This window comes from Leptonotus elevatus, chromosome 7 (assembly GCF_054856555.1).
Source record: "Leptonotus elevatus isolate MCC_2025b chromosome 7, RoL_Lele_1.0, whole genome shotgun sequence".
Lineage (NCBI taxonomy): Eukaryota > Metazoa > Chordata > Actinopteri > Syngnathiformes > Syngnathidae > Leptonotus > Leptonotus elevatus.
In genome coordinates, this window is record NC_141245.1 from 23,996,158 (window position 1) to 24,009,498 (window position 13,341).

Below are 13,341 nucleotides of genomic sequence, written 5' to 3' on the forward strand. Positions count from 1 at the left end.
ATTATAACTCCCCGTGACTTTCATCGGCTTGTGCTTATTAGAACCGAAGCTGATTGAACGCATTCATATGATTTTTATTCCCTCGACGTAATTGCGGTTATATTAGATTGGGACTCGCTTGTCTGTCGCTTCGTCGTCCTCGAAATGTTGTTTAAAATGGCAATCTTGCGGTGTAGCTTGTCACTCGTCGGGTTTCCGTCCAATTGTTTGAAATTTATTAAGCAAATGTACTGAAAATGCGCAAAAACGGACATGCGACTTCTGCCCGTTTCCATCTGTTCTTCGTTTGCGAATATTGAGAGGAGACTCCGCCGCTGTAGGTGGCGCTATACACCATAGAGATGGGATCCACCAGTAATTTAAAAGAAGGAAGACCAGGAAGCAACTGCGCCGTGTCGTTATTCTGATAAAATAGAAATACTTAAAATCACATTTAAAATCAATCCTCAAATGCTCATGCATTAAATTGATTACCAAAGACTAAAACGAAGGACATTTTCACTATAATTATAATTTGATTTAGTTTTGTAAACATAAAATGTAGTTTCCGGGTTTTTTTTTTAAAGCATTTTCGTTTCTATTTTATTTTGTAAACAAAATTGTTTTTTGAATTTGTGTTTTTTTTTTTGTTACTTTTCATGAACTCAAATAATATTTTTTTTTATTTCATGTGCTGTACATGTTTTTTATTGGATAGAAAATAAAAACATTTGCTGCTAAATTTTGCGAGTACTTATATACTTAATGTGTTCTATACGCCCCCACCCGTCTAAACACGGCATTCCGTTTGCGGATTATGATTGGACTCAGCAGGTTTGAGATGGTTTTCTTCCAACATATTCATTTTTGGTTTCGTCACTGTTTTGTGATTTGGATCATTTTGGTTTGCTGTGGATTTAGTGGACCGTATGGATCTGGTGCATCCTGAGCTGCTCATTTCGCCGCCTATAGGTGCCCTGACAGCGAAATCCAGTCATCTTTCATCTCGAGCCGAGGCTCATGAAAAGGCCAAGAGGTGCGCCCGCGGTGCAAAAAGCTGCACTCGTAAAACTCCCGCTGGACCGAAAGGTCGCAGAAATGGCTGCTGGCAAAGTCTTCATAGAAGATATCGATAGCGGCTTGACGTGGCTTTGATGAAGAGCGCTGATTCAAACGGATGGGGCGCGGCGAGGTGGCTTTAGCGCCAGGTTTACGTCGTTTTCTACTTTCCTACACGTTTTGATGGTTCATCCCATTGTAAACGTCACTTTTGCTTACTAAAAAGTGACTTTTTGTCACGATGCCCTTTTGCGTGTAAATTGATCCCCACATCGTCACGTTGCGACATTCGCAAAAACGCAAGACAAGCTTAGGACCGCCCCCTCATTTAAATAACATTTCGTCCTGACAGAGCGTGTGCAGCAGGAAATAAATAAATGTGAGAGCAGAGCGTTTTTATTTATTGATTGATATTTAATTCTATTTCTATATTTATTTTTGCATTTTATTTTAGCGTTTTACGCCATCTCTTGATTGACAATCTGTGACTATAATGTGGAGTGTGAGATTTTTTTCAACCTGTAATGAATTGTGAACATACTGTAGCTTTAGTTATTCCAAATTGTACAACGCTGTATCGCCACCAGGAGAATCAAAGTGGTCTTGGCAGCGAGCCCTGGGGTCCGCCTTTTTTTTTACACGACGCATCAGACAAGGTGACGCAAATTCCCACCGACACGAGCCCAAATATAAATTCCCGCTCAAGTCGATGTATCACAGCACATTCGCCGGCGTCTGCTCTCGTGGGAGACGAACTTGAGGGAACTCGGCACGGTTATGTTAAGCGTCGACGGTAAAAAAAAAAAAACTCGTCTTATTGTTATTTCCTTGAAGAGCTTCGAGAGACGTGTGCATGCAGATCAATAGAAGATAGTATTGAGGGTAAGGATAATGACAGTTGGCGTTCTCGGTGAACTTCTCTCCAGGCGGCGATTCCAACAAGATGTCAGGAGCAAAATATTCGGCTGGCTTGTTGTCAGAGCAGCGAGCAGCATCGCGTCGCGAGTCACCCGAGAGACGGCAGACTCTTGTTATTCCTTCTACTCGCCGCGCGCCACCAGGGGCCCGCTGCACTTTTTAATTAAATGGAATATTTATACAGCGTACGTGTTGAAACCTCCCTCTCTTCCCCCAACATGCTGGCAAATGGGCCACGCCGTTTAGACTCGGCCAATTAATTACAATTTTGTCAGGACGCAGCATTAGCGGTGATTAATTCTCACGTTCCCACGGGTGTTATGTGTTCAACCCCGCCAAAAACAGAGGAAAAACCAAAATATTTTTGTTTTTGCCAACATTTAGGGAAAAAAAATGATTCTATATGTTCCATTTTGCTGCACAGTTTTCAGCTTGCTCGCAGACATTTTTAGAAAGAGGCTGACAGCAAAAGATTTCACAAGCAACAACAAAAAATCAACAATATTAATTATAGTGTTTTGTTTTGTTTTTCTTTTTGTAGTTTACTGGAAGTATCCCAATTTAAATATGTGATGTGTATTTTAAATATTGAAATTAACCTTGCGATTTTTTTTTTCATTATATCTCGAACTGCTCATAATTCCTTCCTTGTCTTAAGGCCCCATGTCCGTTTTATTGCTTTTTAGTTGTATTGTTTTATTTATTATGATTAATTTTTGGGTACAAAACAAGAAAATGTGTAAACGTAAAAAAAAAAAACGAAAACATTTATTCTTTGAAACATAATTACAGGTAAGCAAGTTTGCATTGGATCAAACAAAATTTATTAAATTTGTTATTTTAAAATAAAATAAATAGTGTAAATGTATAAATTTAAACAACTCAAAATAGCATTAATAATCTTATTTTTTACTATTGATTTGGTAATTGTGGAGTGCAATAATTGAAATTGTAATTGAATTTCCATTAATTCCCTACAGCTAGTGTTGTAGATAACCTTCGGTTTTAATAGAAATGGGAGGGGAAATGTCAACAAAAGCCTACTAGAGCATCTGAAATGCATATGGAGTTCATCTGAGGCACTTTAAATGGTGTGATTAGTTAATACTGAACACGGCCACAGCCTACTTATAAGAGCGTGCTCACTCTTATCTTGGTCTCAACAGGGGGGTGTAGACTTTTTATATCCTCTTTATGTTGCTAATGTTATGTCCTGCGAGTGTTATTATTGTGTGATGAAAGGAAGGCACGGGTTGTTTCCTGCTCGTTGTTTCTGCTTGAGCGCTCCCTAAGCATTAATCAACATGCCGGCCGCCTTCCATTATTCAGTGCAGTCAGCCGAAACTGACGAAGGCTTTGGGGGGGGGGGGGGGGTCGCGGGGGGGGGGGGTCGCGGGGGGGGGGCAGGGGTCAAGTGGTGGTGGTGGTAAGACACGCGTTACATCTCGGGAAAGTCGCACTTTTCTCGCGGTGCAAGACTCCGCCGCATCATCAATCGTAATAAATCTCTTATTTATATTCACCAGCCCGGCCTCATCGAGGTTTGATCCACCTCAACGAGAACCGTCCTTCTCGTATTGATATTCTCCACGTAGACCCGCGCGCTCGCCAAAATCGCGAGTATCATCTTCTCGGCCTCCATAAATGATAACGTTGCACGCACCTGCGCCCGCATTCCAAGCCTGAGCTCATCTTTTTGGAAAGTGGACGAAAGGTGAGCCCAAGTGGTCGTCTGCTAACTCTTGATACTTTATTTTTTATTTATTTTTTGATTTTTGCTCCACTCGTCATCTTTTGTATTCAAATACAACAAAATCACAATTAAGTCGCGTCTCAAGTTACTGTGGAAGGAAAGTCACATGGTTCAAATAAGTTGTTCGCCAAGTCGTAAAATCTTGCTCAGTCACATTATATTGACGTGATAACAAAATGTTTTTTCACATTTCCCTGATTATTATTATTATTTTTTGGATTTGTTGGAATTTAGATGTTTCTTGGGTTGGGGAAGAATTCTGGTGGGTGGCCCGGTGGGTGGTGTCTGGTCGGTGCTGGATTTCACCTTCCTTGGTTTTCTTTGGTCCTTCCTCGGGTCTCCTGACGGCGGTGTTCGTTTTAGGTGAACGGTATGGGATTTTTTCTAATAGGTTTTTGGTGAGCTAACAAATACACGCACGCACGCACGCACGCACATACACATACTCACCCACATACACAAAAAAATATATATATATATTTAAAAAAATAATAATAAATTAAAAAAAATAAAGAGCAATGATTATGACATTTCCGAATGAACAATACTGAGCTCTTTATAAAAAAGAAAAAAAAAGTGTTTTCACTGATCATAACACAAAATGGTACATTATCTTTCTCTCAAAAAAAAAAATCTCAAATAAAAATTCAAGAGGATCTAATGAATATAAAGTGTTCCAGTGGCGAGCGGTGACTTTTTAGGGTGGGCATGCTGAAGTGACGCATATTTGGGGGTATTTTTATTATTAATTTTAATATTAGATATTATTTAATTATTATTTTATACCACTGTGTAGGTCTAAAATTAAAGCTTTTTTTAATTGGAAAAAAAAAACAGAAAATCCAATAGTTAGGGTTAGGATTACAAAGGTTATAAACAAATACTGTATGATTTGACTTAACTTGAGACAACAAAGGAAAGCTGTTGACAAGGACATGGCGCAACAAATCAATGATTTTCAATGATATGCCAGAAAGTATATAACTGACACGTATATCCACTTTTGAGGACATTTCTGTTTGGTGGTGTGCCGTGAAATTATTTGAACTTTGAACTTGGCTCAATAAAGGTTGCGAATCAAGTCCCATCCACCCCCCCCCCCCCCCCCCCCCCATGTCGATGAGACGAAAGGTCTTGTCTCTTTCCGGCACTCGAGCAGCCATTGTTGTCGACTGACGTCCCCAAAGTGAGCAGGAAGTCGTGATTCGCTCCTGCTAATCGTCACTTTGCACCTGCAGCACGCCTGGAGTGCATCTGTTGCCGCCGTTTCCTCTCTCGCATCCCCTCGTCAAATATTTGTGTTTACAGAACGCCGCAACCGAGCACCCCCCCCCCCTCCTTTTTCCTCTCAGCTGTGCGGCTAAATATTTCATTCATGAGGCGCCTCAATTGATTGTGTAGGAACGTTAACGGCGGCAGGGGAGATGTTGGAGCGCCGCTCTCGACTAATCCGGCACGCGCTGATGACGTGACGTTTCTTTAAAAAAATAAAAATTCACAAAAGCACCACCGATGGACCAATTACAGTTTTAGGTAAACCCATGAGCGGATTGTTTTGATTAAATAAACACACACAAAAGCAATTAAAGGAAAAGGCGTACGATTTTAGTTAAGCATTTTGATTTAAAAAAATAATAATAAAAAATAAAAAAAGGTTCATTTTGAGTTAACTTTTTCTTTTTTGTATCCACGCCAACCATCAAATGGAATTTCTCATTTTCCTCTTGTGGTTTTGGCGCATCAGCAGAAACACAAAAAAAAGAATGTTTAAGTTTCAAAGAAAATAGAGCGCCAGAAATGGGATGTATGTCCTCTTCTGCCAGTAGGTGGCGCTGAGCTATGATGAGTTTTTATCACAAGTCGTCCAACTTTGCCACCATGTTTTCTCTTACACAAAATGACAAAAATGCAGAAGTCTCGCAATTCAATGTCACATGCATAAACATACATTTACACCAGGATGAAGACATTTGCAAATAAAAAAAAAAAACATTTTGAGTACTATTCACGTGTGTTACGGACTGAGCTTTGCCGCAAATAGAGAAAAATTAGTAATTGAACGCCGCCTAAAAATTTTTTTTTTATTTTTCATAATTTTAATATTTCAAACTCATCTTCAGAGGTGGCAAATCCAAGTCTAGAAAGTAAGTCGGATATATCCGAGTTGTTTTTTTCCTGTTCCGACCTGAAAGCGTTTGAGGCGAAAGTAAACAACCAAAATGGCGGATAGCGATAAATACTTTTTTAATTTGGTCCTCAAAACTCATTTTGAAAACTTGCCTTCTTGCAATTTAGCTATTTCATCTTATTTCATGAGTATCCCGTACACTTCAGTAGTTCCCCGCATCATTTCATGCCGGGAGATAGCGGGCGTACTGTCACGTACGTTGCGTCACGTGAAAGTTATGTTGAATATTTATGAATGAAGAAAGCTATCTCGTTTTACACTCGAGTAAATTGTGTTTTAGCATTTACGGTCTGTGTTTCCAAAGGGGTCGCCATTGTTGCGTGACGTCACACGTTGTCCGTCGGTGACGTCGGGGGTACTTCGGGGTTCCCGTACACGTTTCCTGGTTTGAATTCGTAAAAAAAAAGTCCGACTTCCAACCATCCTCGAATGCAGCATAAATTACACTGCCACAGTTTGGCTTTAGCCGCTGGTGCTAGCTAGCTAGCTCTTTAGCAAATGATGAGTTATTAACATTGTTTTTTTAGTTTCAATTTATATTTTAGCCGTTTTGGATTTAGTTATAGCAGTATGGCTCAATGAATAGAATTGTATTCTTATCTGTGTTACTTTCATGAGAAAGGGCAACGGGTTTGTACATTTGCTATCTTAAAGGGAGTTTTGTCTGGGACCGGTCTCTGCCGGTCGGAAGGGAGTCACAGGCTTATTATTATTGTTTTTCTCTAATCTGATTTATACCCATGGGAACAGATTCTCTTGTATTCACTGAGTTGTAATCAAATGTACTGTGGGCTGATGGGTGGAGACATTTCGTATTCGCCCACTTTTTAATAAATAAGGATGTGCCGGAGAGCCGGACACACAACCTGATAGAACACGGCTTCAGTGTCGTCAGCCTTTTGTCATCAGAAGCTTCTGATAATTATTTACCTTTGCAAAGGGACTTCTTCACCAGGATCTCACCATTCAGTTAATTGAACACGCAAAGAGTACAATACTTAATATTGTCTACTCTAACACAAGGAAACGAGCACCTAGGGAGCTAGCTTAGCTGAGGCTAAAGCCAAACTGTGGCAGGGTTTTTTACTTTCCGGACCTGGATTTGCCACCTCTACTCTTACAGCATTACCTTTTGAATAATGAACAGCAAACATACAATATTTTTCTCAATGCATTTATGAGCGTCATGTTCTACACATCATACTCGTATGCTGCATGTATTGTGTGCTTATTCCCGGACTGTTTAAGGGTTTGACGTACGTCTGACACCTGCAAACGCTGCAGCCTGTCGACATGTGACATCCTTTCCTTTCCACGTAATGCCCGAAAGACGCTCCAACGCACGCCCCCGACATGATTTAGCCTTGGGCGCTGATATAAATTACGTTTTGGGGGCCGATGGATCGTCTCTGGCGAAAACACACAACGATGATGATTCGTCGTGTCATTTTTTTAGAGGGCGGGGGTGCGAGCGTACGACCTTGCCGTCTTTCCTCGCGACGGTTTGCTTTTTTCACGTGCAGATGTAAAGCCTTGACTCGCTGTGCTTTTAGACCGCAGCTTTATGCTTTTCTTTTCATGCAAAAGCCTCCGTCTGCATTTGTTACTGCGTGCCTTTGAGAGAAACTTCTCGTATGGCAAAAAAGTTCTTTCATTATGAATTTGGAGTTAAAGGGTTACGATTCTACGCCGGTCTTTGTCAACCCTTATTGAGTCAAGGTACATTTGTTAGATCGAAAATCGAATAGTTATACACGGCACCAAATAAAATGTCACAAAAAGAATGCATAGCCTTTTGAAATATTATTTTGTTGTACTTCCTGACATCTGGTGTAACTTGTTCTACCTGTCAATATTTGTCATAATAATAGATATATATAAACCAATATATATGATTTGGAGTAGATAAAAAAATAAATTAGGACTGATTGCATGAAATTGAATATTTTCCTAATAAGGCACACTAATGGGAATCACTTATCCAATATACAAGCTGTACAGAAAAAGTCAGTTTGACAAAAATAAAAATAAATATTTTTTTATTTAGTTATACCAGGCAACTTCAAAATTGAGCAAACAGTGCCGACCCCACTGATGGACATCGGAGCATATTTAACAAAGCATGAAAAGCTACATACGTGCTACGTTAAATACATTTGGAAATATTTGGCCCGGCTAACGCCTGTTGGGAAGCTAACGCCATGCTAGCATCACACAAAAGGAGGTTTGCAAACTTTGGACGCCAGTCCTGAGAGACGAACTAGCATAGCATTAGCTGGGATGAGGCTGGTACCATTGTAGAAGAAGATTTAAAATGGGTTCAAAAAGAAAATACATCCTTTGTTGGTGCCGGAGCCTAGAGGTTAAAGTTCTTTTAAACTAATAAAGTGAACATTTCCATATGCTAGGTCAACGAGCCTAAAGTCAAGTTTCCATCCAATTGTTTCGAATGTTTTAAGTGAATTTACTGAAACTGCGCAAAACGGGCGACTTATGCCCGTTTCCATCTGTTCTTCTTTTGCGATTATTGAGAGGGGACTCCGACTCTGTAGGGGGCGGTATACACTATACACCATAGAGATGAGAGCCACCAGTAATTTAAAAGAAGAAGAAGACCAGGAAGCGACTGCGACGCTGTGCGATGACCTCGTATGTGTTTGCGTTTGTAATTCTTGATAAGCCGTAGCGTTTCTTTGCTGTTTTCCATCTAAAATAGCATTAATATTTGCTTCTTTAATTAATTCCCAAAATATTTATTTTTCGTCGTCCCTCTCAAACATACATTACTTTATCGTCCAACATTGCTCTATGACTAGAAACGTACGTGTGACGTAATATCCGGTTTCTATAGCCAAAATTAGCATTTTCCTTTTTTTGTTATGCTATACGTAGAAACGTTTTTGACAATTTTGGGCTCTTTATTTTTATTTTTTTTAGCATTTCCATTCCGTTTTATTTTCACATTCCTTGAAAATTCTAATAAAAATGGGTGGATACGTTAGATGATCAAGATAAAGCAGAATGCACTTTTTGATCAAATAGCATTTTTATTTGTTGGACTATGACATATTTTTCAGCAAAAGTCCATTGAGTAGCCTATTCGAGCTGATTTAGTGGCTTAAACCAATAGAAATGTGGACTTTTGGTGAGATATGGTGACCAAAATATTAGGAACAGCTCTCAGTAAGATGCGCCACAGTTGTGCACTCCTGCAAACAACGCAAATAATCATTCAATTATTGTCTCAAGTCAGATATAAATAAATATATACATTGGACCTCATGGGATTGCGCAAGTCTATTGTAACGTATTGCCTATTAAATTGGACTCCTCCCTTTCTGTCAGGCAGATGAATTATTAAAGCGGACGCATAAAAACCAGGACATCGTTGAACGTCGTAATGAGCAACAATACCTGTAAAACGTCCTCCCTCCGGACCGGCGCTCTCATTGCTATTTATAGTCGTCCTCCGCGTGTCCCTGAGCTGACGAGCCGTCAGGACAATCGAGGTCAAGGAAGGGCCGCCGATCTTTGGCCGTCCTGGGGGGGGCGGGGGGGGTGGTGGGGCGGGGCTGCTTTGGTGGGCAGATACGGGGGCCCTCCGGTGCTCACTCAACTAATGAGGCGGGCAGCCGCTCCCTCCTCGGCCGACGCGGTCAACTGTACCTGCGAGGAGGCCGCGTCAATGTCACCTTCGCCCGGGCGCGACGAGAGAGAACCCGTCGGGGAGTTTGAGGGCGACGTATGCATGGGGGGGGGGGGGGCGTGATTAGCGCTGTCGACGACGCTCATCCGCATTCGCCGGCACGCCACGCCTGTAAACAAAAAGCTCCCGTGTCATTTGAGCAGCGCAGAGCGATGAAGAAAACAAGGTGCAGCAGCTCACGTGAGTGAGTTCACCACTCGCAGTTTCTGCAGTCAACACACTGAGCCGAGCCGGTTGTGAAATAAAGTCCTTCGGTTCACATGGCCGCCATGACCTCAACCCTCCCTCCCTTCCTGCGTCCCCCCCACAGGTGGCCAAGGTCAGTTCCCCATCACTCAGAACGTGACGGCGTTGGAGGGCTCCGCCACCAACATGACCTGCCGGGTGGACTTCAACGACAACACCTCCCTCCAGTGGTCCAACCCGGCGCAGCAGACGCTTTTCTTCGGGGACAAGAAAGGTCAGCACAGAAATCGAAAAAATGACGACGGGGAAACTGAACTTCGTCTCACTTTTGGAAACTCGTAGTTACGAATGATATATAACAGTAATAGCTAGGAATGTAGCAAAAAAATCCATTCTCATAAGAATCGCGATTCTCATTTAGTGCGATTCGGAATCGATTTTTAAATGTCTCAAAATCGTTTTTATTTCAATTATTTCATTATCTTGCCCTTGTTTTTGTGCGCCTTTATTGGGAGCGCTGTTCATGTTGTACACAATTTCCGCGCGTTTTGATACACTGTTAAGTTGTAGCCACATTAGAGAGTAGAAGAAAAAAAAGTCACGATCAAGTCATTCCACTAAAACAGAGGTGGCAAATCCAGTAAAAAACCCTGCCACAGTTTGGCTTTAGCCCTCAGGTGCTAGCTAGCTAACTCCCATGGTGCTCGTTTACCTGCTTGCATCAAAGGCTAAAACTAATTGGGATTGACATGCCTACCAAATTTCATGTTGCTACGTAAAAATTGGCCTCTGGGGCTTAATTTTTTAAAACTTCCAGTTGGCGCTGTCAGGCATTTTGGGGGGGCATCATACATTTGCACTGGAATGAAGACACTTGCAAATTAAAAAAATATATAAAATTAAGTACTATTCGCGTAGGTTACGGACTGAGCCTTGCCGCAAATAGGGAAAAATGAGTAATTGAACGCCCCCCAACCACCCAAAAAAAAGACAAAACTTTTGTTTCAATTTTTCATCATTTTAAAATAATTTCAAACTCGTCTTCAGAGGTGGCAAAATCCAGGTCCAGAAAGTAAATACCCTGCCACAGTTTGGCTTTGGCCCCTGGTGCTAGCTAGCTAGCTCCCTAGCAGATAAATGAGCACCATGGGAGCTAGCTAGGGCGCTAGCTAGCTAGGGCGCTAGCTAGCTAGCACTTGAGGCTAAAGCCAAACTGTGGCAGGGTTTTTACTATCTGGACTTGGATTTGGCACCTCTGCAATAAAAGTTATTCTTTTGCAGCAAAGGAAGAGCATATAAGATGCTTCTCTGTATACATTCCTGAAGCGTTTATTATGAATAGCAGTGATAAAAGTGCCGCGAGTAGCACACTAATTAGCAATAGCGAGTCAGACTGGAGTAGATGTGACGATTTTTTGCACATCTATAAATCATAAATCAATATAAATCATAGTCAGTCAAGACAGTCATTGAATCAAAAATCGTTCTGAATCAAATCACGGGTCCAAAAATCCAATCGCAAATCAAGAAAATGAAGAAATTGAACCTTACAGGACAAAAATGCTCTGAAAAAAGTGACGTGTTTTTTGGCAGACGAAGAGCAAGCATATTTTGCCTTTGATTTGAGATACAGCCACATTCGATTTGTTTCCGTCGAGTGAGACCGCTGTACGCATTGACGACCCCTCCGCCGCCTCGCGTCGTTCCCCTCGCGTCGTCCCCCTCGGGGGCGGGGCCGTGACAGCATGGCCATATGTTTGCGTCCCGTGCAGGCCTCCGTGCTCAAAGGCAGTTTGTCACGCTGTGTGCATCTAATCCAAAGACGCTTTTACAGGTTTCATGTGAGATGATGATGATGATGATGATGATGATGATGATGATGATGGTAAAACATCTGCTGCTTTTGTCTTTAAATGAGAAAAAAAAAAAAACATTCCTATGCAGCCTGGAGCAAAGTATTACAGATAAGGCGGTCTGGTTTTTGTACTTTGATATGAAATAGACAAGCAAAGGAAGGGGATTAAAATGACCTTAACTGCTATATTGGAGTTAAAGAAAAAAAAAATGACTTAAAAGTTGTTCGTATTATTAAGCGACTGCTGGGTAGAGCTGAAGACAAAATCTGATCTTTGGCCTTTGGATAATTTGTTCCATTTTAATTCAGGTCTGACAAATGAGGATGAATAAGCCCCAAAGACTATTAGATGTGATGAAAGAAAGAAAAAAAGGATAAAAACGTATGCGTCTCTCTCCAGAAATTCAAAGAGGCGACACATCGGATGTTCAAGCCTTTGTAATGCTTCTGGTATGCGCAAGAATATGCAAAACGCACGGTTGGCGTCATCGCTACATAAAAACACAAAAAAAAAGTTGGATTCAATGAAATATTTGATTGTTTTTGGAGGATTTAGCAGCAAATCAATGGCTCGTTCTCTTTGAAACTTTGTTAATGAGAAAGTGCAAGCAATCAAAACGATGACATCACCTTTTAAAGTCAGTGGCCAAGAAAGAATTCAATTAAACTTGAGTCAAAATGGACGCCAAACATCTGACGATAAGGCGGCGAAGCGATTAAGATGAAAAGAGAAGATGACGCCACACACTTCTGCTTATTTGGGTGAATTCCTTCGTAGGACTTTATCAAGATAAAATTGGCCTAAAATGGCTGTTTCTAATCAAAATGGCTGCCATCCCGCTTAAGTTTGTGCATGGGTTTTTAAGATTTTTTTCATCTCATGACAGTCATCTACTCAATTTTGCCTCAGGCAATGAAACTCGTATCGGGAGCTTTTTTTTTTCTCCCCCCAAATCTATTTGAGGCTTAATAATTCAGCCGAAATGGCTGCTTCACACCAAAATGGGTGACTTACTGTATATTTTATTTTTTTCTCATTGGAGCATAATTAGTGGCGCCCTCTAGTGGTAAGAACCACGGCTGAAGCCCAGTTCAGTTTTTTTTCTAATGCTCAATAATATTTATTCTTAAAGAACTGCATTTTTCTTTAGGTACATTCTCTATTTAACTTTTATGTACAATACATTTTAATTAGATTATTATTTAAGTTTTTTTTTTTTACATTTAAGTGCAGTATGAAAGTTCAAAGTGCGCACAAAGTCTAGTGGCTTACAATGAAGTTGAATAAAACCTCCTCCTCGTTTTTGATGCCCATGACACCACTGTATTTCAATGTTGGTCATGATGGCCAATGAAGTGGGAGAAAAAAAGGGTTGGGAGGATTCTCACTTTATTCTCAGACATCTCAAGTTTATTAATTAATTCTGACTTTAAAGTGAAAATTCTGACTTAAATCTCAGAATTCTGACTTTAAAGTGAGAATTGTCACTTTGTGACAAAGAGCTATGAATTGTGAGATTAAAGTCAAAATTCTCACTTTAAAGTCAGAATTCTCAGAATTCTCACTTTATTCTCAGAATGCTGGCCAATGAAGTGTAAAAAAGAGTTGGCAGGATTCTCACTTTCTTCTCAGATATCTCAAGTTTATTCTCAGAATTCTGACTTTAAAGTAAAAATTCTGACTTTAATCTCAGAAT

General features: G+C 40.7%; 1 protein-coding gene across 2 annotated transcripts in view; it reads left to right on the top strand.

Annotated features, from left to right (window-relative positions):
- Nucleotides 1–13,341, top strand: part of LOC147171642 (cell adhesion molecule 2-like) — a 135,438-nt gene that overhangs the window by 99,635 nt on the left and 22,462 nt on the right. For both annotated transcript variants that reach the window (XM_086079914.1, XM_086079913.1), the window contains one exon: nt 9,914–10,063. In XM_086079914.1, the coding sequence (XP_085936040.1) occupies nt 9,914–10,063 (150 nt within the window). The remainder of the gene's footprint in view (nt 1–9,913; nt 10,064–13,341) is intronic.